The sequence below is a fragment of the Lutra lutra genome, chromosome 10, assembly GCF_902655055.1.
Source record: "Lutra lutra chromosome 10, mLutLut1.2, whole genome shotgun sequence".
NCBI classification, from domain to species: domain Eukaryota; kingdom Metazoa; phylum Chordata; class Mammalia; order Carnivora; family Mustelidae; genus Lutra; species Lutra lutra.
Window position 1 is genome coordinate 104,618,029 of NC_062287.1, and position 26,537 is coordinate 104,644,565.

At 50.2% G+C, this 26,537-nt stretch overlaps 2 protein-coding genes across 5 annotated transcripts in view; both read right to left on the reverse strand.

Annotated features, from left to right (window-relative positions):
• The window catches only part of VWCE (von Willebrand factor C and EGF domains), a 28,008-nt gene extending 25,492 nt beyond the window's left edge, over positions 1 to 2,516 (reverse strand). For 2 of the 4 annotated variants that reach the window (XM_047693095.1, XM_047693094.1), the window contains exon 1: positions 25 to 898. In XM_047693095.1, coding sequence (XP_047549051.1) covers positions 25 to 134 — 110 coding nt within the window. In that variant the 5' untranslated portion in view covers positions 135 to 898. Of the gene's footprint in view, positions 1 to 24; positions 904 to 2,136 lie in introns of those variants that run through there. The other 2 variants (XM_047693096.1, XM_047693093.1) reach the window with 2 other exon arrangements.
• A 1,588-nt stretch (positions 2,517 to 4,104) lies between these two features.
• The window catches only part of DDB1 (damage specific DNA binding protein 1), a 32,277-nt gene continuing 9,844 nt past the window's right edge, over positions 4,105 to 26,537 (reverse strand). The window contains exons 10-27 of the mRNA XM_047693848.1: positions 26,052 to 26,154; positions 21,114 to 21,189; positions 20,909 to 21,017; positions 19,097 to 19,275; positions 18,835 to 18,998; positions 18,644 to 18,751; positions 18,257 to 18,464; positions 17,180 to 17,275; positions 16,960 to 17,071; positions 15,858 to 15,981; positions 15,366 to 15,530; positions 14,565 to 14,659; positions 7,986 to 8,156; positions 7,543 to 7,652; positions 7,130 to 7,299; positions 6,800 to 6,902; positions 5,499 to 5,622; positions 4,105 to 4,908 (exon numbers count right to left, since the gene is read on the reverse strand). Of these exons, the coding sequence (XP_047549804.1) occupies positions 4,825 to 4,908; positions 5,499 to 5,622; positions 6,800 to 6,902; positions 7,130 to 7,299; positions 7,543 to 7,652; positions 7,986 to 8,156; positions 14,565 to 14,659; positions 15,366 to 15,530; positions 15,858 to 15,981; positions 16,960 to 17,071; positions 17,180 to 17,275; positions 18,257 to 18,464; positions 18,644 to 18,751; positions 18,835 to 18,998; positions 19,097 to 19,275; positions 20,909 to 21,017; positions 21,114 to 21,189; positions 26,052 to 26,154 (2,301 nt within the window). The 3' untranslated portion in view covers positions 4,105 to 4,824. The remainder of the gene's footprint in view (positions 4,909 to 5,498; positions 5,623 to 6,799; positions 6,903 to 7,129; positions 7,300 to 7,542; positions 7,653 to 7,985; positions 8,157 to 14,564; positions 14,660 to 15,365; positions 15,531 to 15,857; positions 15,982 to 16,959; positions 17,072 to 17,179; positions 17,276 to 18,256; positions 18,465 to 18,643; positions 18,752 to 18,834; positions 18,999 to 19,096; positions 19,276 to 20,908; positions 21,018 to 21,113; positions 21,190 to 26,051; positions 26,155 to 26,537) is intronic.

Consider the following 26,537-nt stretch of genomic DNA (forward strand, 5'->3'; position numbering starts at 1 on the left):
AGGGGAGGGGCAAGAGGAGCTTACCTCTCGGCGGCGAAATGCCCGGGCGGCTTCCTCCCGGTGTAGCTGCGAGCCGGGGCCCCCAGCAGGAGAAGCGCGACGCAGGCGGCCCGGAGGAGCAGTCCGGCCCACATGACCGGCGGCGGCGGGTCCCCCCGGCTCCGCTGGGCTCCGGCGCCGCGCGCGGGGGAGGGGGCTGCCGGCCCTCGCCCCTCCTCCTGGAGCCGCAGGGAGCGAACCAGCGAGCCTCGAGCTGGCACGCGAAGCCGAGCAGGGGGGCTGGGGACTCCGAGAGGAGGGCCCGGGGGCCGCGAGGGGACGCGCCCGACGGCTGGGGGGCGGGGGGTGGTCTCTGGCACTTCGGAGCGAAACACACAAAAGGCAGAGCCGCCCGCCGGCTGGTGGCCTCCTGGGGAGGCGCGGAGCCCAGCGCGAGGGCAAAGATCAGGGACCCCTGGAGGCGGGGTTTTAGCCTCGGCCCACACCCCCTGCCCCGGTTTGGGAGTCGGCTTCCTGCGAAGGGCTGTGGGCGTCAGACTGAGGCCCGGGGAGGAAAGAGACACCCGGACGAAGGCTGGCGCTGCAGGCTGTGCGCCCGGATCATTGCTGGTCTTGGTGGAGCTGGAGTTGCCAGTGTTGTCCCGAGAAGTTGGGACGCGGGGTCATTTCGCTGCTGGCCAGTTCTAGCTGACTCCCCGCCTGCCAGCAGTCTGCACACTAGCCCTGGGTGTGCGGGTCAGTGGATCCACCTGCTCCCTGGCCAGGGGGCACTAGCTAGTCGGGAACCCAGAGGCTCCTCTTCGCCCCCTTCTGCAGCTGCCCCAGATCACAATCAGAGCCCGGTAGGCGGGGAAATGGTGAGCAGGTGATGGAGGAAAAATCGGGATCATCCAGTGGGAGGAAGCGGGTAGGATGACCCCTCTGCCTGGTGTAGAAACCTCCCTAGGCACCCAGATCCAGTGAGTAAAGCTTTTGTTTAAACACTTCCAGGGATAAGAAACTCACTACTTGGCAAAAGGCAGCCCAAGCCAGTTTTGAGTATCTACATTTGTTAGGAAGTGCTTTTACTTCTCAGCTAAATCATCCCAGCTCCTGTGGTTCTGCCTCTGCAGCTGTCCTCCCACTGGCTACCTTTGGTTAACATCGGTGACCACAAATGACCACGGGGGGCCAACAATGGTCTGGACTCTATAATCTCCTTCCTTCCAGATACCATGCTTTTATTAACACAGCCCAATAGGACTTGGCTTTTCTGGCAAATGCATGATGCTGGTGGTTCATATCACAGTTTCCACTACCGGTGTTTCTGGCTGTCATGCTTGTTACTGTTGTTTCCTAAACACAAGCTGCTAACCCCTACCTGAACCTGAGTGCTTGTGTTTTCCCCAGGTGCTCAGATTTAGGTCCATTATCTCACCCTGTTGGTGTTGGGGCCTCTTCTAATTGAAGCAACACATTCTCAGCAAGTAGGTCACCAAAATACTTTGTATCATGAGTGCAACTTTCATATGTACGTCCATCCTGAGTCCTGAGGACGCTTGGGATCCTACAGTATCTTTCTTTCAGGCCTTAAACAGCCACAGGGTTCACTTGTCCCTGCGCCGCTCAGGCTGCATTTCTGTTACTTAAAAAGTGTTTCGATGTCCAGGCGCCTGGGTGGCTTAGTCGGTTAAGCATCTGCCTTCAGCTCCGGTCATCTTCCCAGGGTCCTGGGATGGAGCCCTACATCGAGCTCCCAGCTTAGTGGGGGAAACTCTCTCTCAAATGAAAAAATCTTTACCCCCTGCCAAAGTATTTCAGTGTCCACATCGTCGGGAATCTAGCCCTGATTTATTCAATAGGGATGAACACGAAGCCCTTCCTTCCCTTGAGCCCACAAAATCTTCCGCACCACTGTCTTATCTTTGTTACCTGGGTCACTACTCAATGTCGAACAGGTGCTCCTTCCTGATCCTAGAAGCCACCCAAAGTGCTCAACACACTACACTGGACAAATATTCCTTTTACACACCTGTCCCACCTCGTGCCGTCCTCTCCCACTCCAGCACACCCCGGCTACCTCCTCCCTGAACTCCACTACTCTCTGCCGCCCACCCACCCTCCCCCCCCCCGCCCCATCCCAACACCTCAGCTCACCTGGACTGTCTGCAGGGTTTGCTCCATACTCAGTGAGCAGGGGGCATAGCTGAGATGCAACTTCGTGCTTGAAGAAAATCCTCATTTTCCCTCAAGAGCAGCTCAGGATATTTAAGACTTGGTAAATTCCTACTGGTGAATTTCAGAAGAAACACTTTTCCTTCCCCTGGTTTCTTTCGACCTTATGGCTTTCACCTTCCTCCTCTTCCCATCAGTTTGCTTCTTTTGCTCAGTGTTTGCTCCTTTCTTGTTCTGTCTTTTGGTTAGACCCTGAGGCTTCTCAAAGTTTGAGTTCTGAGGGACTCTAACTTCATACAGTTCGTCTTCAAGGACTGCTCTGGGCATATCCTCTGGCCGCAGCTTCTCCGTGTTTCCTTCCCACTTCTGTGGCCTGTGGCTTCTCCGGAACAAAAGGGACCCTCCACTGAGAGCGGAGGATCCAAGTTATTGTTGGCTCCAAAAAGGCAGACTCTGGCTTGTGACTCTTCCAAATGGTCATGTGATGAGTCAGTGTTTCTATTATTCTCCCCAAGGTCCATTCGTGCAGAGGCCTGAAGTGAGTAACTCATCAGCGCCTACACGGGAAGGACCATTCCAGCTGGCTGCAGCAAAGCTCCAAGGGCAACCCTTCACCCCTGGAGAGGTGATTAATGGTTTTTAAGAGGGGATGTGGGAGTGTGGCAAGACAATGTCAGTTTCCAAAAGATTGCTGGAATTCAATCCTCAGTGAATATACCCAAGATTATAGGAAACAAAAAACTGCAAGGACTCCAGAGCTTCTGAAGTCAAGACTGAAGCCACTGGTAAGTAATGACGTGTAGCAGGTCTCCGTGGTGCAGGTCAGACAACGAAAAAGCACCAGAATCACCATCCCACTGCCTTCTCTTTCCGATCTTAGCACCTTATAGGCAATCCTCCATCTCGGGTTAACGTTTTAAAATAATCTGGAGACCGTTGCTTGTCTGCCCCACCAAAGCTAGTCTCTGGCATGGGGGCAGGCCTTTTCAACTCAAACCATGACTTGAAGAATTCAAATCACAGTGTTGAGTTTCATGTTCAAACTGTGGTTTTTGAGATGCTGATTTTTTCCCCTTGAAGACCCTTATCCCCCACCCTCAGAAATCCCAGAAGAGGATGGGGAAAAGAACAGTAATGAAACACAAGGAATGCCTCCAAGGAAGGAAGCTTACTCCAGAAGACCCCCAAAGCAGAGATGCTTCCTGGCCCTTTCTCTTTTAAGCTAGAATCTCTCAAAACCACAGTTTGAACTTGAAACCACAATTTTCCTGACACCGTATCAAAGGCTGGTCTTAAAGGAGCCTGCCAATATGCCTAGGACCAAGCCTACTCCCCACTGTTGGGACAGAGCAGCCTTTATTCCCACTGGATCACTGGTGGAAATGTGGGCCCAGGCACTCTGACCCACTGAGCTGAAAGAAGACAGGCTCTGTTTGCTGGATAGAAGGGTGAACCCCTAATGTGTCCTACTCCTCTATTTTCAAACCAAAGGCGCCATAGGTTTACTTGATTAAACCAGAGGAAATAAAATCTGCCTCCAAAGAGCCCGTGGCAATGGGAAGCTGGGAGGGACACGAGGAGCCACTTGCCCTGGCCAAGCAGTGGCGCCTGGGGGCGAGCTGGCCAGGCGCTGTGCACACATCTCAAATGCCATCCGGAAAGGGAGCCCAAGCAACTCCCAGGCTTGGCAGGTCATTGACAGAGGCAACTGGGAACCGCATGGTGACTACAGAGTCAAGGGCAACCGCTGCATTTTGAAAACCCAACACCCATTATCCTTGGGATCCCACCAAAAAAGATCACACAGCAAAGGAGACACACAGAGGTCACTTCACTACCTGAAAGCAGCTGTGGCAGCAGCCACTGCCCTAAAGGAGGGAGACAAGTGTGCCTGGACTGGGCACTGTGTGACTGGGAAGCTGGGCGGCAGGAAGTGGAGGCAAAGAGAGCTTTCTTCTTAGATTCTACTTTATTTGGTAAAACTCAGAAACTAACAACCAATTCACGGCCCCCCACCTCCTTTCCTCTGAGGAAGGCAGTTCCCCAGAGACAAAAAGGCTACGGCGGCTTGGAAATCACCCACCATCTCCAGCTTTCAGACTCGGGCAGCTCACGGCCTGATGGTCAGGCCTCCAGACCCAAAGCTCTCAGGCAACAGAGAAAGCAAAAGGAAGCTCTCACTTCAGAGACAATGAACCCGTCCCGCCCCTCCTCCCCCCCTACCCATAGCCTCCCCACACCCCAACCTAAATAAAAAGATAGCAGAGGACAATGCATGAGTGTGAGATACATACACACACGCACGCACGCACGCACGCACAGCACACACACAGAGCTTCCTTTCAGCCCAAGAGCTGCAAAATCCCTCCCTGGAAGTAGGACAGCGGGCAACGCCAATCAAGGCTTGGTGTCCAAAGTGATGGTTGGAATCCTCTGGGACTGGTAAAAATCCACGAGAAAATATTCCACCTTCACCCCATTCCCAGGTCTCCAGTGAACCGGTTTTAGTTCAAAGAAATCCCCATTTTCACACAGATAGACTGTGGCTTCTGGGATAGCTGGCTTAGGGAAAGGCTTCCCACGGCTGAGAAGACAATGGTGGGGGAGGGGAGCAGGGCAGGAGAGCAAAGCCTTCGGGGAGGGCCTGGGAAAGGGGCTCCCAGCCCTGGGCTAATGGATCCGCGTCAGCTCCTCCACAACCTTGATCAGGTCATCTGCGGTGGCCTCTCGCTTCATCCCGCTGCCATCATCATACTGCAAGGAGGAAAGGGGAGGGCTGTGAGGACCATGAGTGCACTCTCCCTCCCCAGGGGAAGGGACAGTCACAGCAAGAGGCACCCGGCCCCACTACTGCCGTGACAAGGAGGAAGGTCTCATCAGAAACCCACACCCTCTCCTGAAAGGTACAAGTCAGCAAGGTCTACGGATGACAAAGCTGGATGGGAGGCCACCACCTGGCATACGTTTCTCCCCCTTCCAGGATGTCCCCCCGAGGCACCAACTCCAGTGAGCAATACCTTAAAACCCCACACTGGGGAACTTCTCTTCCCGGCAGGATGCTAACCCGATCCCCGTGCCTCCTGTCTGCGGGCTGCCAGACACCCCGCACGTGCCCAACACGCCCTCACTTCCACAGCACAGGTCACACGGGGAAAGGTCCTAGTGCGGTGCCATGACCCTCTCTCCACCTTCCCTCGGGGGAAGGAAATTACTCAGGAAGGAGGCCGCCTGCGCTGGGGAATCGAGGCGGACGGCACCCGGTGCTCCGATGCTCTCCAGCACGGCCGGCCCCACCATGGACTTGGGTCACAGGCGCAGGGCCAAACGCCACACAGCTAGCTCACCTGTAGGTTCGCCACCACCTCCTGCATCTTGGGCCGGCTGATGTCCAGGAAACTCTCAATCAAGTCTCCATCGATGAAGCCCGTGGCTGGTTCTGTCTTTCGCTCAGTATGAAAAGATCTCCAGGTGGACAGGGGAGTTAAGGAATGGGCGGTACCCGCCAACAGCCTTACTCTCGGTCACCCCCACCTCTGCATAGACCATAGTCTAAAGCAAGCATCAGGACGGGAACAGGAAATAACATTTTCAACTAAAAATCACATTGCTTTTCAGACAGTCTGGAACTGGAAGACATTAGGTAAAATTATTACCCATTCTAATGATTCTCAACTAAGGTGATGTTCAAGACAATGTTTTTAACACAGATCAGACCCTCCTTGGCATAGAGCCTAGACGTACGTGGGCATTTTCTACAAGTGCTCCAGGCAGTCAGATGTGCCCGCCTGGGAAGAGCCCCGCTCCGGAGCCTAGCCTGATCTTCACAGGTGAACAAACGGAGGCTTGCCCAGAGCCCTGCTGGTTGGCAGAAGCCAACACGTCAGCCCATCACCTCCCTCCCAGATGAGAGCAGGAGCCCTCCCACCTCCAGCCTGGGGAGGACCCTTTCCATCTCCCGGAACGAGCGAATGTCCAGCAACACTTGGATCCTGGATGTGCCGGCAGGGCTGATCCCCCGGCTTCTGGAGTTTCCAGCTTCCTCACTTTCCTCCTCTTCTTCCACTAGCCTCGCTCACGAGGTTTCTCAGACACTGCTGTCCCCAACAGATCTCCAAAAGTATGTTCCTAACGTGGTCATCTGAACTTCATGTTTGACATGTAAGGCCAGAGAAACCAGAGGCGGATATATTTCAAGAACAGCAGTCTACATTTCCGAGGTGAACCAGGTAAGCTGGGTGACAGTACACGAGGATTCCCGATACAATTCTACTAGTGGGTTTCAATTTTTCCCCAAGAAAAAGTATATTTAAAAAACAGCACAAGAGGGGCACCTGGGTGGCTCAGTGGGTTAAGCCTCTGCTTTCGGCTCAGGTCATGATCTCAGGGTCCTGGGATCAAGCCCCACATCGGGCTCTCTGCTCAGCAGGGAACCTGCTTCCCCCTCTCTCTGCCTACTTGTGATCTCTCTCTGTCAAATAAATAAATAAAATCTTTAAAAACAAAAAACAAAACAAAAAACAGCACAAGAGCCTGTTCCCCACAGGAAGCTAGTCAAGACATTTCCTAAAGGAACTGCAGTTTCCAGAAGCAGCTAAGGGTAAGGCAGCGCTGTGGCTATGCTAGGACACGCCGCCGGGAAGGATATAAGGAGTGCTCAATCTTGCCCACACTCTTGATGACTTTATTGAGTCGATTCTGCATGTCCAACAGGAGGTTGTACCAGCTCTCTGACAGCGAGGTCACCAGTCCTAAGCAGCAAAGGGAGCCGAGAGCTGTGGACAGCCGCAGGGCGCGGAGCCCGCAACAGGCATCTTCTACCAAGGGCAGCCCGGGAAAGGAGCGTGAAGAGGGACGAGCTGGGGCAGCCTCTGCTAGGGAGCTCCAAGGTGGTGTCGAACCGCTCTCCCATCCCCCGGAAGGCTGGTCTGAGGACAGCGGCCTGCAGGGGAGGGCGCCCTGTAGGGGCCAGCCTTACCAATCATGCCGTTGACTGTGCCAAAGAGCACCGAGCCCTGCGTGGGGGTGGAAGTCTCGCCCAGGTTCTGCATGACCAGAGAGCCGTGACAAAAGACATTGACGAACTCGCCCAGGTGGAAGAGACCGACCTCCTGGAGGTGTTGCCGCTCCTCATCGGTGGTGGCAGCACTGAAAGGCGTGTGAGACACTCACTCCCCGCACCTCCCGGCCCCACCAGGAGGCCCCCACAAGGACCACTCCCTGGGGAGCCCACAGCGGCAGAGCCGGTCTGAGGGGCTGACTGTTGTGGCTCGGATTCGCTGGTGAAAGAACTCTACCCTGGTGAAGAGGAGCACCTACGCCCGAGAGAGGACCTCATCACCGGACCCAGGGCCCCACCCCCGCCCCACCAGTCCCAAAGCCCGCACTCACCTATCCTTCTGACACACAAACAAGTTAAAGGCATTTTCGGCCCCCAGGAAATTATCATCATCCAAGATCTCCACAGCACTCATCCAGTTAGGATTAAAGTCTCGAGCGATCTTAAAACAGATAAGGTACAACAAGAAAATATAATCAGCAGTCGCCCGGAAGCCAAGATCCTGCCCCGCAGAAGAAACTGCCCCAGTTTCACAACTGCCGCTCTACATGGATTCTACCCCCAACCTCCAGCCGGCACGTCCCATTTGGTTGCAGCTGCCCAGAAACGGCGCCCTACTCAGATTCATGCTGTGGGGAGGGGACCTCTGAAAATACCTCATCAACGCATATCGTTCACTCCAGGGAAAAACCTTCCGTCCCCACTGGGCTTGATTACCCCTCACCACCAAAGAAACACTTGCAGGGGCCACATCTGCCCCCATCCCCCCAACTACCTCCTCAAAGTTCCCCTCCATGGGCTTGTAGGCGAGCAGCAGCACTGAGCGCATCAGGTCGCCCACCAGGATGAAGTCGCCCTTGGTCTTCAGGTAGAGGGCCATGATGTTGTTGTAGTGATTGCACTCCGTGCGAAGCTCCTTTTCTGTTGTCCACTCATAAAGCCGCACCTGCGAAGGACATCTCATTTCTCTCAATCCAAGGGCTCAAGTGCTCTCGCACTGACCAATGTCCCCCTCCACCACCCTCCATCTATAGCACCACTTCCAAAAGCGCAGCATGGGGTGTGACATCGTTTGCTGTGGTAATGGTGTGGGTATTTATTATTTTGGTATTACATATTTACGAAATATGAAAATAGAGCAAGAACATCAAACTGGTACCAAAGTTTCCCTTTACATAAAAAAACGAGTCAGTGTAAAAATACTAAATAAACAGTGATGCATGTAATACTAAGGACAGGACGAAAGATGGTCTTCTCATGACTGAAGGGTGATAACTGACCTACAGAAATATTTCTAAAAAAAGAAGATCCACCTCCAGTTTCCCGATCAGAAAGGAACAAAATCACCTTCCAATGAACCGTCTTTTCTGAGCCCTTCTCAAAGCATGCACTCCCAGAACATTCTGACGTGAGCCCAATGGGTAGAGAAAATGAAATGGAAATTCCAACACAAACACTGTCAAATAACTAAAGGACTCTTCAAGCACTGGAGTCTGTGGCCACCAGACTCCACCAAAGGGTCCCCCCTCCCCATGCCTTTCTGTCTTGTCCCCTGCAATGTTCCTTCAGTTACGACCACACCTCCAAACGAAGGAAGATGCTTTACATCAGCAGACAGCTATCCAGTCAGAGGAAGACAGACTCAACTCCCTGGGAAGCCTGCCCTGGCAGACCCTTCAGGATCCCAGTGGTCCCACCCATGGCTTCTGCACACACAGAACTCCTGGGCAGAATATATCAAGACATGATTTTCTCAGGGTTCTGTAAAGAAAGAACCCGAACTCCAAAGGGGCATCCTCCAAGACTTATGCATGACAATTACATTGGCTTCTACACCTCCATTGGCCGGGTCAAGGGTGCCCAGAGGCCCCCATCTTTGTTAAGCCCAGCCTAACAGAGAAGTGAAAATGGAGCCAAATGTTCCATGTGCTACTGGCTACACCCACTACCCCTCCACTCCAGACTCTCAGCCTCCACATCTGCTGTGGAGACAGTCAAGGCCAAGGTAGGACACTACCAAAAACCCAAGATGCCCACTCTTAGCCCAACAGGCTCTATGCCTCTTTGCCTAATAGGGCAGCGACTAGCCACACATGGCTACAAAACACCTAAAAGGTGGGGTGCCTGGGTGGCTCAGTCGGTTTAGCATCCAACTCTCGATTTCTACTCAGATCATGATCTCAGGTCACGGGATGGGGTCATGTCGGGCTCTGCACTCAGCGGGAAGTCTGCCTGAGACTCTCCCCCATCTGTCTCCCTCTGCCTCTCCCCCAGTTCACAAGCATGCTCTCTCTCAAATGAATAAATCTTAAAAATAAACAAAAAGGGGGCACCTGGGTGGCTCAGTGGGTTAAGCCTCCGCCTTCGGCTCAGGTCATGATCTCAGGGTCCTGGGATCCAGCCCCGCATCAGGCTCTGTGCTCAGTGGGGAACCTGCTTCCCCCTCTTTCTGCCTGCCTCTCTGCCTACTTGTGATCTCTCTCCCAAATAAATAAAATCTTTAAAAACAAAAAAAATTTAAAAATAAACAAAAGTGGGGTCGTCTGGCTAGCACAGTCAGCTGAGCATCCAGCTCTCGGTTTCGGCTCAGGTGATAATCTCAGGGTTGAGGGACTGAGCCCCATGTCGGGCTCTGCACTTGGCACAGACAATGCTTGGGATTCTCTTTCCCTCTTCCCTTTCCTGCTCTGGTGCACGGATGGGCACACACTCTATCTCTCTTAAAAAAAAAAAAAAAAAAAAAAAGCAAGCAAAAAACACACCTGAAATGTGGCTAGCCCAAATTGAGACATGCTGGGCGTGCAAAACATGAATCAGATTCTGAAGTCTGCATGAAACATACCTACACATCATCTCCTAATAACTTCTGTATCGATCATATGTTAAAATAATAGTTTAGCTCTATTGGGTTAAAATAAAATACATTCCGAGGGTGCCTGGGTGGCTCAGTTGTTAAGCGTCTGCCTTCGGCTCAGGTCATGATCCCGGGGTCCTGGGATTGACCCCCACATCGGGCTCCCTGTTCAGTGGGAACCCTGCTTCTCCCTCTCCCACTCCCCCTGCTTGTGTTCCCTCTCTCGCTATCTCTCTGTGTCAAAAAATAAATCAAATATTTAAAAATATTTTTTAAATAAATAAATAAATTCCTAAAATCAATCTCATGTGCTTCTTTCTTTTATTCACATGGCAACAAGAAAGTCTAGAATCACACCTCCGGCTCCTACGGTGTTTCCAATAGACAGCAATGGCCTAGACAGCTCCTACCCAACCTCGCACCCAGCCTTTCCAACTCCTGCACACAGGCTCTGCTCCCGCCGCTGTCACCACCCCCAGCCCAGTACAGTCTCTGGGCCACCCCCATTCTCTAACTCAAGCGTGGCTCTTTCACAAGGACCACAGGCCCTCTCAGCTTCTCCCTGCCACTGTCCCCGTACAGCTGGGACTAGAGTGAAGGCAGCCTTCCACGGACTCCTGGTGGCCCTTTCTCACTTCCGCCCTGCCTCCTCCCTCGTGGCAGTCCCGAAGCTCACCCCACAGACTGCCAGCACCGCCAGCCCCGAGCGGCCATGCACACCCTCACCCCACCACTCTCCTCCACACAACCTTCCTGTCATTCTTGGTGACTTCTACTTTCACACAGAAGACCCAATACCAACCTCTCTTCTTCCTTGACCCCCACCTTGTCCCTGTGATATCTTGTCCACCCAGTGGTCACCCCTCAGAGCCTGTCATTAAAAATAACTCCAGAATCTGGTGTCCTCAGTTTCACCATTTCTCAGATGCCGCGGGTCCCTCACCATAAACCTCACAGGTTCTCAACCCCATTGCCCTGTCTTGATCCTGCTCACCGGACGTAATCAGACTCTGGCATGAGTCTCGTCTTCAACAACAGCTGCGGAAAAACAATGGAGCGCTTGAACTCCATGACCACTCCTGACAGTGACCTCCTTAGACTTCCCAATAACTGGATACTTTTTCTGGTCCGTTACGCTCCAGGTCCTGAAACAAGGAGCCAAACCTCCTCGAACCTCTACTACCTCTGCTTCCACCCTTCCTCTCAGCTCCTTCAGAGTATGGACACAACCAAGAGACCTCCAGTGCTTCCACCGTCTGAGGCCCACATGCAGTACTGGGTCCCACCTCCCACTGGTCTGATTCAACAACACGCCTCCAGCACCTCCTAATGGACCACTCTCATCGGCACAGAAACACGCAGCCGTATTTCCATGCTTCAGAAGCTAACAACTCTCTTGACCTGTCCAGTCACTCCCTCTCTTCTCCGACATCGCGGAACTCAAGAGCATTTTCTTTCTAATGCTAGCGGCCTCTCCTCCCAGTCCTGATCAAACCCTCTTGTATCAGCGGTGCACTGCACCATTCAAGCAAACGAGCTCTGGCCACAGGCAGCATCACCTTCTCCGTTGCGAAAACCAGCACCCGACCCTTAATTCTCACATCACCTGACTTCGGGCAGCACTTGCCACTTCCCAATCCCCCAGCTGAAATGCTTCCTTTCCATAGCTTTCCCAAGTTTTCTCTCGGTTCCTCTCCTACTTCACTCGTCACCCTTCTGTTTGGCGCCATCTTCCTCATCACTCATCGTGACTTTTAAAAGCTCGAGGGTCCCACGGCTCAGCCTTCCCATCCCTCCTCTGCCCGCTCTCAGCGCATGGGTGAGCTTAAGGCCACCCATCCAGACTGTTGGCATTAAACGCCCGGTTTTAACTGCTACCCTGCCAATCCCCAGCCCAGCCCTTACTTGGATTCCAGCCCTCTCATCCAGCGTCCACCCTGACATCTTCACTCATCCTCACTACCGAAACAACTGACCCATGTCCGAAGTCAGACCTCTGGTTTCCCCACTGGGGAATGATCATTTGGTCTCTGACTCTGGTCCCTAACACAGAGTTCCTAAACCCTTGTAACTTCCTAAGTGTGAGCAGCATTTTACACTGAGCTCCTCAACCCCCTGGGATTTCCTGGGTGGCAGGAGTCCTTTGTTCTGATGAGTTGGCTCTTGGGGGTGCCTGGATAGTTCAGGATGTGGACTGTTCACCACAATTATCAGCCTGGACCCGGGGTGCCTGGGTAGCTCAGTCGTTAAGCGTCTGTTTTCAGCTCAGATCATGATCCCAAGGTCCTGGGATTGAGCCCCGCATTGGGCTCCCTGCTCTGCAGAAAGCCTGCTTCTCCCTCTCCCACTCCCCCTGCTTCTGTTCCCTCTTTCTGTCTCTGTCAAATAAATAAATAAAATCTTTTTTTAAAAAAAAGTCTGGACCTGTCGGCGCTCCTCCCCATCCCCTGGGGAAGGCACAGGCCAGAGATGAGGTTAACGATCTATCAGGCCTCTGTGATGGATCCTCCATAAAAATCCCTCAAGTCCGGGTTCAGAGTGCACTCAGGTTGGTGAAGACACCCACACGCTGAGAGGATGGCGGACACCCGCTCCACGAGGAAAGACGCTCCTGCACTCAGGACCCCTGTGGCCCTCACACAATGTTCGTCTGGCTCTCCGCCAGTATCTGTTATGATAAGCCAGTAAATGTAAGTAAACGTTTCCTGGAGTTCTGTTGAGTTGTGCCAGGAAGGTATCAAACCTGAGAGGGGGCTGTGGGAAGCCAACTTTGTAGCCATGCAGGACAGAGGCTTGGGTACCCCTGGACCCCCACTGCTCGGGATGGTGCCTGAGGCGAGGACAATCCTATGGGACTAAGCGCTTAACCTGCTCAGAGCTCCAGGCAGCTGGGGTCAGAACGGAATTAAACTAGAGCATACTTAGTTGGTGTCAAGATTGGAAAACAGGTTGGTGTGGGGATAAAACCCCACACATACGGTGTCACAAGTGTTTTAAGTAAAGAAACGTTTCCCTTTCCCTTCCAAACCTGCTCTACTCCGTCTTACCCCATCAGCAAATGGTCACGCTGCCCTTCCTGTTGCTCAAACCAAACTCCTGTCCCGTTATTTCCCTCCTCACACCTCACCTCCGTGGCTCCCTGCTCCCAGCGACTGCGGTCGGCGTGACCACCAGAGCCCCACAGATGTCACCACCTCTTTCCTTGGGCCCCTCCAGCCTTTTCCAAGGTGTAAAGTGATCTTTCCAAGACCGAAGTCCAATCACATCCAAACATTTACTCAAACCCTCCAGAAGTTTCCATCATCCTCAGAGTAAAAACCAAAGTCCTTAAATGCCCGGGGTCTTCAGTCGCCTGGCTGCTCGACTGACCTCCCTGCACCCTCCAGCTCGCCCCCACGAAGACAGCAGGTCCACTCCCACCTCGGGCTCCTTGCCCTTAGTCTCTCCCAGACACAGGCATGGCTTCTGCCTCCCCTCCCTCAGGAACCTGCCCAGAAGTCATTATATCAGCAAGAATCCTGACCCTATGACAAAACAGCCATCCCCACCCTGTGCTCCTTCTGACGCTCCTCCAGTCCCTGCCCCATTTTTATTTCTCACCATCTTGAGAACACATATATACTATTTGCTAGTAGTAAGCTTGGAGCAAACAGTCTGTTTTCTTTGTCCATATTTGTCCTCTGCTATACCAACATCTTTTTTTTTTTTTTAAGTTTATTTATTTGACAGACAGAGATCACAAGTAGGCAGAGAGGCAGAGGGAGAGATGGGGAAGCAAGCACCCCGATGAGCAGAGAGCCCAATGCGGAGCTCGATCCCAGGACCCTGGGATCATGACCTGAGCCGAAGGCAGAGGCTTTAACCCACTGAGCCACCCAGGCGCCCCCTATACCAACATCTTAACAGCACCGGGCACACAAGCGTTCAACGAATAGGTCGTGAATAAATACAACTACCGGAAAACCTCGATTTTAAGTACTTAATTGATGTTTTTTCACTCCCTGACTTCTTGGCACCTTGAATATCCCATGATGCACCGGGGAGCTCCAAGAGGGATTGTAAGACACTGTACTTCACAGACGTATCTATCTAACTTTTAAAAACTTTTTCCAAGGGAGGTGGAGTCACAGCAGAGAAGCAGACTCTATGGAACCAGTATTTCAGGGACATAAGTGGGATAGCAAGGTTTGGCTCACCTCATTTCACACGGATCAGTCGCCCACCACCACATATTCGGAAGTAAAGGGGCCGTCCGTGGCCCTCACCCTCTCCTCAGTGCCCACAGCACTTAGGGTCTGATTCTCAGGGGAGGTTCCCGTAACCAAGGCTAACATCTGGGTCAACCTGAGCTCCCCGGACTCCCAGCTCCACCCTCCATTCCCACCGCTCTGCCACTCTTAAAATCTGACATGCAGGTGGCCTCAGGAAACATAAAGGAGACATGCTCTTTAGACAATGTTGTGCAACCTGGGCTGTTATACCGAGTGCCGTGGGCCTCACCGTGCTGTTGATGCTGGCTAACAGCTTCCCATTAAATTCCACCATGGAGTACACGGCTCCCTTCACTTCCTTCTCGGCCACAGTCTGTAGTTTTCCTGAGGAGAGAAAGATAGACTCGGAGTCTCCTTTATGAGCCCACACTTCAACTCATCAAAAGAATCCTGATTTTCCCTCTGGCTCTAATTCCTGCTCCCAAACCACGCATCTGAATGCAGGAAGTAGAGAGCGTCCACTGCGGTTAACCCCCACCACAACTATGAGCCCTGACAGAACGCGCCACACTGCAGACTGTGTCCAAGGTCTGCCTCCCCCGAAACACTGCAGATCCAACTCTCAAGATGGAGACCAAATTCCATCTTGGCCATCTGAGCTGAGATCTGGGGGCTGACATCGAGTCTTTGGAACCATCTCGCACAAGGAAACGAGAAGAGACAGGAACACGAAGTGCTAAAGCTGGAAAGAGGAGCTACGTGGCAGAGCAACCAAGTGGAAAGCCAATCTAAGATTCCTGTGATCCTGGCCACTAGATTCTCTTACCCACCGTTCACCTCTCCCATCGTCTTCCTTTCAAAGCATAGAAAAGGAAGAAACACAAGCCAGATTTTACTCGTGTGTCTACTCACTCCCCTCCTCCCGAACTCACTGAGCCCGTCCACAGCTTGAGTGGAAGGAACAGGAAGTCTCGCGTCACAGCAGTTACACCCAGGCTCTTCTGCTGCTTAACTAAAGTTCTGAAGCCAAAACGGTCTGTTACTTTCCCAGAATTCCAGTTCTCTCAAAGCCGGGACGGTGCCCACGTACCATCGGAATACTGAAAGACCACGATGCGACCCTGCTTGGGCTCCGCCTCTTCGGGATACACCATGGCCGTGCCCACGATGAAGTATGTGTTGGGGTCTTTGCCCAGCTTGCAGGAGACCAGGCTGAGGGCATACTCATTCTGCAGGAACTGGTGGGCATGAAGCACTGGAAGGAGAGCCAGAGGCATGACCGGCTGTTAAGCTGCATGCACACGTAACCCTGAATTCCGGGGGTGCCTCTAGCCCGGGCCCAAGCACGGGATGGGTGGTGCTGGGGCCCCAGCTCCTGCTGTTCCTGCCTCCCCAGCCTGTTAGGCCCTCACCAGCCCACACCACAGGAGAGGACTCCACACCCTGGACTCCCGGCCAACCCAGGGGTCCCGCCCTCCTTTCGACTCTGCCTAGGATGGTCTGTCACAAGGTCTATCCAACTGTGGAATCTATCAGAGCCCAGAACAGGCACTTCAGGAAGGACGAAGGAGCTCGTCTGCACCTTCGAAGGTGTGCTGGTCAATGATGAGGAGGTTGTGCACCTCCACCTCCTCTCCGAAGGAGGTCTCGTGCGGCGCCGTGCTGCTGGAGAACAGCTTGCTGGAACTGACGCTGCTGGACAGGGCCTGAGCAGAGAACACACACAGCCCCGCTCAGAGGCACACCAGGTGCGGGGAGCATCTGGGTGAAGGGGCCACCAGGAATGCGGGACAGAAGCTGAGTCCGAATGAGGAAAACTCAAGGCTGGCGGCTCAAGGAAAGCCTAGAGAACAGAGAGCTTTGGAGGACAGGGCCCGGGGACTAAGGACCAGGAGCCAACTTTTGCATGAACTTGACATAGCAGCCCAAAACAGAAGCATCTAAGGGCTACTAATGGCCGCTAAAACAGGGATGCCAAGTCAGTCAAACAAAGCGAATGAGGAACTAAGGCAACCTGATAAGGGGAGAGACTCCACCTCTCTCAATGGGAAGAGCAGGGAGCACGTGAATTAAAAAGGAAAGTGTAAAGACTATGCATTCTCGGTTAAGGAAAGAAGTCCCATCACAGATGTTTGGGAGCAAGAAAAGCAAAGAACACGTGAGGTAAGATGATCGGCTACTATCTCCATCGAGTCTACTCCATGGGGCTGCAGACTGCCCTACCACCCTCCATATCCCACAGATGAGGAACGTGAAGTGTAGACTTGCCCAAGGTCACAGAGCTAGCAATCAACCTTGAAGCCAGTCCTGTCAGACTCTAAATCCCACCTCTTACCTATAACGTTATGCTGACCCATTACGCATACCCTACAAAGCATCCAAATTGATGATGAAAGAGAATTTTTCATCCTGTGAGGCTACGGAGTAGCAGACTCACTGACTGCCACACTTATCCCAGACTCTTCCCAACCCTCCAACGAGGGGACCCAACTCCAGCTCCTGTGTTTACAGATAAAGTGTGACTGGAACCCAACTATCCTACCTGTTGTCTGCAGCCACTTTTGTGATGGCCAATCGGAGTAGCTGTTCCCATACAGTGGACAAAGCCATACCTATCACATGAACCTTTCCAGAGTGTTTGCCAGCCCTGCTCTAACGTCATCTTTCTTCGTCTGTGCCCTCACCTGGGTGCTGGCACTGGGCCTCAGGGCTGTTGTGCCGCCACTTGTGTCCTGGACTTCGATACGGCTGGAGAGGACCCCGAAGCACTGGGACACTTCCTGATAGCAGATCTTCCTGGAGAACAAGTGTGGACAATGCCACTCAGAACTGGTCTGAGAGGGGAACCACCCCCACACACACCCAGATCGCTGCACTCTGCAGCCCTCCTCCCCTGGCCCTCACCTGGGAGACTCATAGAGGGGAACCGTGCGGATATGCAGCTTCTGGATCTCGTCAATGGTGCCGATGGTGAGGGTGCTATTGTTGGCCAGTGCCAGGCTGGAAAGAAGGGTCTGGGTTTAGACTGAGTAGACCCAAGGAAGGAAAGGATTCTACAAGGCAACTCCATAAGGGGAAGAAAAACAAGGCAGAATTACACTAGCTTCCTCCAGGCAATGGCTCTCAACTTCCGACTCCTTGCTAAAAAGGGCCCTAATGCCTGGTCCCACTGCCACCTCCCATCTTATTTAACAGGTCTGGGTGAGCCTTAAGTGAGATTTTTAACTGCTTTCCGTTTAATGCTTATCGTAGCATTAGAATCTAGAACAGTGAGTCTCAAGTCACCACCTGCATCACAATGAGGAGTGCGCATTTAGGGGGACTGCTCCCCCAACAGAGGTTCTGATTCCACACCCTCCCCTCCCTCACCCAAGACCTGAAAGTTTTCATTTATAATGAGTTCCCAGCTAGGTGCTAGCGGGGGACCATACTTTGAGAATCCCTGCTCCAGGGGAATACAGAATGATCTCTAAATCAGGGGTTCCGAAACCTGACTAACCAACCATCTGAGTCACTGGGGAGGTTTTCCTGAAAATACAGATTCTACAGCCCAAACGCCAGATCTACTGAATCAGAGGAGGATTCAAAAAAATCCGTATTTTTTTTTTTTTAAAGATTTTATTTGACAGAGATCACAAGTAGGTGGAACGGCAGGCAGAGAGAGAGAGGGGGAAGCAGGCTCCCCGCTGAGCAGAGAGCCCAATGCGGGACTCGATCCCAGGACCCTGGGATCACGACCTAAGCCAAAGGCAGAGGCTTTAACCCACTGAGCCACCCAAGCGCCCCTAAAAAAATCCATACTTTTTAAAAAGCGTCCCAAGGGTTTCTAATGGTAGCCCAGATGGGAGAACTCGTGCTCTCCACTCTCCATCTCAGCTCTTTACACTGACTCAACTTTGGGAAAAGGTGAGAGGGGAAGGCTGCGAGGGAAACATCATGCTGCCCCAATCAATGGTTCTTGCTAAAGAAAGAGAAGCTCACCTGTCAGGATAGCCATCAGAATTGAGGGGACACATGTAGTTGACTTCCTTGAGGTTGACATTGGAGAAGACCAATTTGTGGTTGCTGCTGTAGATGACAGTGGGGCGGTCAGAGCAAGCAAAGACGTTGGTGGTAGAAAGAGAACGGAAAGTCCTCAATACCGTGGGCTGGGTGCCCAGGGTCACCTTCTTACGGTCGCTCAACAGGCCTACAGAAAGAATGGCATCAGAAGAAAGTAGGAAGGAAGGAAACAGGACAAACAGCTGGGTTGTGAAGGTTCCAAAGCTCAAAAATTCAAAATGCTCATTTAATGCGGTACCCCGAGGCTAAAGCAACTCCACACCCCTTGTTTCTCCGAGAGCCCTCTACTCAAAGTGTGGTTCTCACCTGTCTCAATGTTGAGCCCGAAGTAGAAAAGCGCCCCATCTCCCAAGGCACAAAGGAGGTAGTGGCTACTCTCAAAAGTGGTCATCAGGATGGAACGAGGAATGATCTCTGTGGGAGAGGGGCACGTTAAGATCTTGTTCCACACTCCGACTCTGACCCCAACCCTTAAAAGGTCCTTACAAGCCACCTACCTCCACCCAGCATCTCTTTGTGCAGTAGCTCAAAAGAGGGCAGCTTCAAGATACGCGCCGAGATGTCTGTCCAGAGGCCAATGGCACAAAGAGGGGACAGCCCATTGCTGTCCCCCAGTGGGGTGATGTCCAAGCAGGCCACTTCATGTTCCATCTCTGTATGGCTGAACAAAGAGGAATATGGCAGAGGAAGGACTCCAAGGATGAAAGGCAGCCCGGAGAACAGGGAAGGGGGAGAAGGAGCAGGCAGGCAGGCACACACCTGATCTGCCGGAGCTCCTGAGGATGGATCTGCAGGTAGTAGAGGGCCCTTCCCACCGCTACGACCACCTGGCTGCTGTTGCAGGAGGCCACACTGATGTTCTTGCCCTGAGGCTCTTTCCACTCACTGACCAGAGCTTTGGGTTCCTGAGAGACCAACCTTACAGACGCTGAAGTGATCTAGAAAAAGAAGAGAAAGGTCTCCAGGCACCTGCTGGGATCCATATGCCAGTGGGAGGGTGGTAAACGTTGCCCTAGTGAAGCCCTAAAAATTAACTACAGAAGTCCTCTCTGCTCTACGTATTTTCTTCCCCAAACTCCTGCAAAAAATAAAATTCTTTTTTTTTCAAGATTTTATTTATTTGACTGAGAGACTGACTGAGAACAAGCAGGGGGAGTGGCAGGCAGAGGGAGAAGGCGAAGCAGACTCCCCACGGAGCAGAGAGCCTGACAACATGGGGCTCGATCCCCAGCACCTTGGGATCCTGACCCGAGCCAAAGGCAAACACTCAAGCAAATGAGCCACCCAGGCACCCCAAAAATAAAATTCTTTAGTAAAGGCTATGAAATTATCTTGAAACATGCTTAATCAACCTATTTCATCACTGAAATAAAACAAAAAGCAGGTTGATGACACTAATGTTCGCATCAATTCACCTTAACCTATCAAAGCTGAGCTCCTATTTAAAGAGGAAAACCCTTTAATAACAGATACATGAGCTGGTCTTCAGTCTTCAGGCCACTAGTTAGAAAAAACTCACAATGCAATGAATCAGTATCTGGGTACCTCCCACACTTGGTCCACAAACCAAAAGAACTTTCCCTCTGGCCTTCACCAAATCCACTACTGCCTACTGGCCACAAGGAAATCCCAAGTGGATAAAAAGAGGGAGAGGACTCACTAATCCTCAGGCACACAAGTGCTATACCCGACACTGGTGAACACGGACTCTGGCCACAGTTCGGGAAAGTTCCAAAGGCTGAAGAGGATGTGCAAAAAGTGAAGACGCCAGGGGTCACTCTGAACTAAAAACTACCAGGGGGTGGGCAGGTGCTCAGAAATCGGACTCAGGCTAACACGGGCCAAAGGGATATCTGACCCCACAACACACATAGATTTAAAACAAAATCACGGGGCGCCTGGGTGGCTCAGTTGGTTAAGCGACTGCCTTGGGCTCAGGTCATGATCCTGGAGTCCCAGGATCGAGTCCCGCATTGGGCTCCCTGCTCAGCAGGGAGTCTGCGTCTCCCACTGACATCTCTCCTCTCATTTTCTCTCTCTCCCTCTCAAATAAATAAAATCTTTAAAAAAATAAAATAAAATAAAACAAGATCAGAACAGAGTAAGAGGTCTGGTTCTAACAATTACTGTGGAAAGTACTGCCAATAGCCATATAGGGAGGGGAGCACTAGGACTGAATAGGCATGTTATTAGTACAACAAGGGAAAACACATGTCTCAGAAAATGGGGGCACAACTGAGTGCAAAAATGATACCCCCAAACATAAAAAAATTATGAGCCTAGTCTGTAAAAGAGAATGCAAATAAATACTGCATATACTTCCAGAAGAAACATAAAGCTAAAAGGAGTAACTCCAAAGTTAGGAGCTGTTTTCTCTGAATGGTGGGTTATTGGGTAATTTTACTTTTTTTCTATGATGTTACTTCTAGAACCATAAAAATGGACTTCTGTAAAATCCTGCAGGGCTCTACACTCCACTCTAGAGCAAATTCAAGTCAATGAGGCTTGCCCCTCTCTGAGTTATTACCTGGATGAGTTGCTGGTGAGCCACGCCCCTCTCTGAGTTATTACCTGGATGAGTTGCTGGTGAGCCACGTTGCCACAGAAGAAAGTCTGCTGATCATCCACGAAACCCATCAGTTCAGTTTCTTCCACCTCTTCTCCGTTTAACATGAGAACTCTGCAGGGGAAGGGAAGGCCTGGGTCAGCCAGCCCAGCTCCCCCACCCTATAACCATCATAGAAGCACCTGGCTCAGTCGCCAGATTCATCCTCACCTTGTCTGGCCCACAAAAGAGAGCACCAGAGTGTCATCAGTCTCCCGGTTAGGATCAGACCGCAACGGCCACAGACCTGGAACAAAGATCAAGGATAAAGATGCAGAGCACAGCCCGACACTCAGCTCCCCATGTCTGAGGAAAGGGAGCCTGGCCTCAAGGAGGGGCAGGAACTTTGTGGAGTCCCTCCTGAAGCTGGAACAGCCACTCTGTTCTTTCCTGGCTTTAAGACCCTGAAGAAGTTGGGGTTTTTTTGTTTTTGTTTTTGTTTTTTAAAGATTTTATTTATTTGTCAGAGAGAGAGGGAGAGAGAGCAAGCACAGGCAGACAGAATGGCAGGCAGAGGCAGAGGGAGAAGCAGGCTCCTGCTGAGCAAGGAGCCCGATGCGGGACTCAATCCCAGGACGCTGGAATCATGACCTGAGCCGAAGGCAGCTGCTTAACCAACTGAGCCATCCAGGCGTCCCAAGAAGTTGTTTTTAAAAACCTTTTTGAACCTAATATTTTAAAGTTCTTCCTTCGGTTTTGGACAGGATGACACATTTCTATGACTCAAAATTAAAAAAAAATTTTTTTTAAAGATTTTATTTATTTATTTGATAGAGATCACAAGTAGGCAGAGAGGCAGGCAGAGAGAGAGGAGGAAGCAGGCTTCCCGCTGAGCAGAGAGCCCGATGCGGAGCTCGATCCCAGAACCCTGGGATCATGACCAGAGTCAAAGGCAGAGCCTTAACCCACTGAGCCACCCAGGCGCCCCTTAAAATCAAAATTTATCTTTAAAATGTGTACACAGAAGTTTCACTCCTATACCTCTCCCTGAAACCCATCCCCCCAAATAAATCAATAGTCTTCTGTTCATTCTTGAAAAAAAATTTTTTTTTAATTTTAGGAATTTGGTAGTCACTGTTTTATAAGGAGGTACAAATATAGGGGTGCCTGGCTGGCTAAGTTGGTGGAGTGTGCGACTCTTGATCTCAGGGTCGTGGATTTGAGCCCTGCACTGGATATACAGATCATTTAAAAATAAAATTTAAGGGCGCCTGGGTGGCTCAGTGGTTAAAGCCTCTGCCTTCGGCTCGGGTCATGATCTCAGGGTCCTGGGATCGAGTCCCGCATCGGGCTCTCTGCTCAGCGGGGAGCCTGCCTCCTCCTCCTCTCTCTGCCTGCCTCTCTGCCTACTTGTAATCTGTCTGTCAAATAAATTTAAAAAAAATCTTTGAAAAAAAAAATAAATAAAATAAAATAAAATTTAAGGGGGCACCTGGGTGGCTCAGTGGGTTACAGCCTCAGCAGGGAGCCTGCTTCCCCCTCTCCCTGCCTGCCTCTCTGCTTACTTGTGATTTCTGTCAAATAAATAAATAAAGGGGCGCCTGGGTGGCTCAGTGGGTTAAGCCGCTGCCTTCAGCTCAGGTCGTGATCCCAGGTCCTGGGTTCGAGCCCCGCATCGGGCTTTCTGCTCAGCAGGGAGCCTGCTTCCTCCTCTCTCTCTGCCTGCCTCTCTGCTTACTTGTGATTTCTCTCTGTCAAATAAATAAATAAAATCTTAAAAAAAAAAAATTTAAAAAAAAATAAATAAATAAATAAAATCTTTAATAAATAAATAAAATAAAATTTAGGGGCACCTGGGTGGCTCAGTCGTTAGCACCTGTATTCAACTTGGGTCATGATCCCAGGGTCCTGGGATCAAGCCCCACATCATCGGGCTCCCTGCTCTGCGGGAAGCCTGCTTTTCCCTCTCCCACTCCCCCTGCCCTGCTTGTATTCTCTCTCTCGCTGTCTCTCTCAAATAAAATCTTAAAAAAAAAAAATAGTAAAAATAGGGACAACTGAGTGGCTCAGTTGGTTAAGCCACTGCCTTCGGCTCAGGTCATGATCCCAGGGTCCTGGGACTGAGTCCCACATAGGGCTCCTTGCTTGGCAGGGGGCCTGCTTGTCTCTCTGTCTCTGCCTGCTTGCGTGTGTGTACGCGTGTGTGCGCTCTCTCTCTCTCTCTCTCTGACAAATAAATAAATATTTTTTAAAATAAAAATAAAAATAAAATTTAAAAAAAGTTACACACACTCACATATATACATATATAAAACAGCCCATCATATACCGTTCTGTGCTACATTTTTCCATTTTATACTGAAGCCCTTATCACAACGGAACAGTACCTTGTTTTCGAGCTACACAGCGTTTAATGACAGATGTACCAGTTTTATGTCTCCACTGATGGCCATTCCTTCACTATTTTGCATACAACGCCACAAAAAATGACCTTATCTTTACATCACGCTGTCTTTATGAAGGTCTAGGTGGGACACACTTACAATCCGGACTGTCCAGAACTCATTAAATTAAATGCAGACGCAGTTCTGGCGGATGCTACCAACGAGCCCGCTTATTTTCTCCAGGCCTCACCAACACACTGCTGTCAAGCTTTTGGACTCTGGCCACCTGGTAAAGAATGGTATCACTCTTCAGTTTGGATCTGCATCTCCCTTAGTACAAGTGAGGCCTGTTACCCTTCCACACATGCCCTTTGCCAATCTGGGGGCAAGAATTTTGGTGACCTTCTTTGTCAAAGTACTTCAATCAATTAGGGAGATGAAGCCTTTGTCTGTAAGATGAACTACAAACGTTTTTATCTGGACTGCATTTCTTAGGACAGCTTACAGTGTTTTGTTTTTGGACTGCATTTCTTAGGACAGCTTACAGTGTTTTGTTTTTGCCATGGAGAAGCGTTTCCGGTCACTGAATGAACCAATCTTTCGCTTCGCTTCTACACTTTGAGTCACAGTTTAAAAGGCCTTCTCCACTCTAAGATCATAAAGGAATTCGACAACCTTTTCTTTCAACTTTTGTATGACTTCCTTTTTACATCTGGGTTCTAGCGAGGTACACAAAGTACAGTACGGATCCAAACGTATCTTCCCAGTTGATAACTGGGAACAACATTTATTAAAAACCATTTATTTTGGGACACCTGGGTGGCTCAGTTCATTAAGGGGCTGCCTTCGGCTCAGGTCGTGATCCCAGGGTCCTGGGATCGAGTCCCACATCCAGCTCCTGGCTCAGCAGAGAGCTCGCTTCTCCCTCCCACTCTGCCTGCTGCTCTCCCTGCTTGTACTCTCCCTCTCTGTTAAATGAATAAATAAAACATTAAAAAAATTTTTTTTTAAAACATTTATTTTTTAAAAATTATCTTTATCTCACTGAGCTGAAACACCACCACCACTGTACACTAAATTCCCACATGTAACTGTGTCTACTTCTGGACTTTTTTTAAATTTCTGGATTTTTTAGTCTGCTCAAGGAACTCTGCCTATTAGTGAACCAAAACCACACTTTTATCTACTAAGGCTTAATGGTATGTTTTAATATCTGATAGGGCTAGTCCTGTCTTGCTGCTCCTTTTTAAGTCTTTCTGGCTTTTCTTGCTTCTTCCTTTTTCCATTTGGACTCTTGCTTATCTAGATCAAGAAAAAAAGCCTCTTGATATTTTTATCGATACACATTAAGTGCAAAAATAAACAGGTCAAGGGGCGCCTGGGTGGCTCAGTTGGTTAAGCTTTGCCTCTGGCTTGGGTCATGATCCTGGGGTCCTGGGATCAAGACTCACATGAGGCTTACTAAGCAGGGAGTCTGCTTCTCCCTCTGACCCTCCATCAACTTGTGTTTTCTCTCATTCTCTCTGAAATAAATAAAATCTATAAAAAAAAAATTGGTCAAAGAGAGACCGCTTTATAATTTAATTTACGTGACCCTTGGTATGTTTTTCATTTGATCAATCTATCCTTTGAATCCTTAAGTACTTCAAAGTTTTCCCTGTATAGGTTTTATACATTTCTTGTTAAATTTACTCCTCGGTTGGGATGCCTGGGTGGCTCAGCTGGTTAAGTGTCTGTCTCCGGCTCAGGTCACGCTCCTGGGATAAAGCCCCACACCAGGCTCCCCTGCTTCTCCCTCTGCCTCCGCTCCCTGGCTTTTGTGGCATGTGCGCACTCTCTCTCTCTGACAAATAAATAAAAATCTTTTAAAACAGTTTATTCTTTGGTATTTTGCCTTTTCATTACTATCATAAATAGCTCCTTCCCTCCACTATACCTTCAAATGGACTGCGTTTGCACATGAATGCTACTGATTTCAGTAAATTAATTTTATATCCTGCTGCCTTAATGAACTCTCATTGTCTAGTTTTCAGCCAACTTTCCTGGATTTTGTACTTTTAGCTCTTCCTTTCTAATTCATAAACCTCTACTTATCTATTCCAATCTTCTCATCTCCTGATAGTCTAAATATCTTTTTCTGATTGTCTTGTTTCCTGTCTTGTTTTCTGATTGTTTTGCTTTATGATCCAATCTGATCACAGGCGAGTGCAGCGCATTCACATTTACTGATACAACATGTCAGAATATCAGACACTCGTGCAGATGCCACATCATCCTGAGTCACGTCTACTACTTACGTATCACAAAAGTCTTCCACTATGTAGTCTATCTAAGATCTTTTTTTTTCTTTGATCTTTTTGATTATTATAGTTCTCCTGGAATTTAGCTTTGTATTTCTGTTCTAGAAGTTACTACCTTTACACTTACACCTTTATAGGATATTCTCAGTTTCCTCTTTTCTCAGGAATTCTATCAGTTCCTTTAAAACAACATTAAATTTAACTTTAAAATTTTAAATTTTTAAATTTAAAATTTTTTAAATTTAAACTTTCCCTTTCCATTTCTTTAATCCATTATCCAAGACTGGTCAATAATACATATTTTCAAGTTGACTTTGGTACTTTTAAATATGTTTAAGTTTCTACCCCTTATTTGTCATTATGACTTTTACTCTTCATGTGACCTTTCCTCTAGCTCCCACCCACATGCCTTCACAACACATAATGAGGCCAAAGACCAAAGTTACTCAAATAAGATTTGCATCCTATGTCTACCAAAAGGTTACCTTTGATGCCTGGTAAGTCAATGCTGGCATGCTCATGGATTCCAATTCCATTCCGGATGATTCGCAAGGAACCTTCCTTGAAAGCCCCGGAGCAAGTAACCAGCTGCAAGCAGAGAGAAGGTTTCTCAGTACCTCCCTCCAGAGCCCGGGGCCATCATACCGATGCCCAGGAAATAATTAAGCTATACCTAATCCCAAGGACCCTTTCAGTGGAGCTAGGTTTGAGGAAACAGACTTAACAGAGACTGATTTCCATGTCCCCAAGTTTACGAAGCAGCAGGATGTTCTAGTTCAAGAAGTGAAAAGCAACTACCACTGCTCCTAGCAAGCTGGCTTCCATCCTTAGAACCTAGTTTACTAGAAAGAGCCCAGGATCTAGAGCCAGGCACACCTGTGATTTGGAGGTTATGTAAATTTGGACAAGGTACTTGATCTTTCCCAGTCCCCAGCCTCCTCACTTTTGAAATGGTCAAGAATTCCTATCTA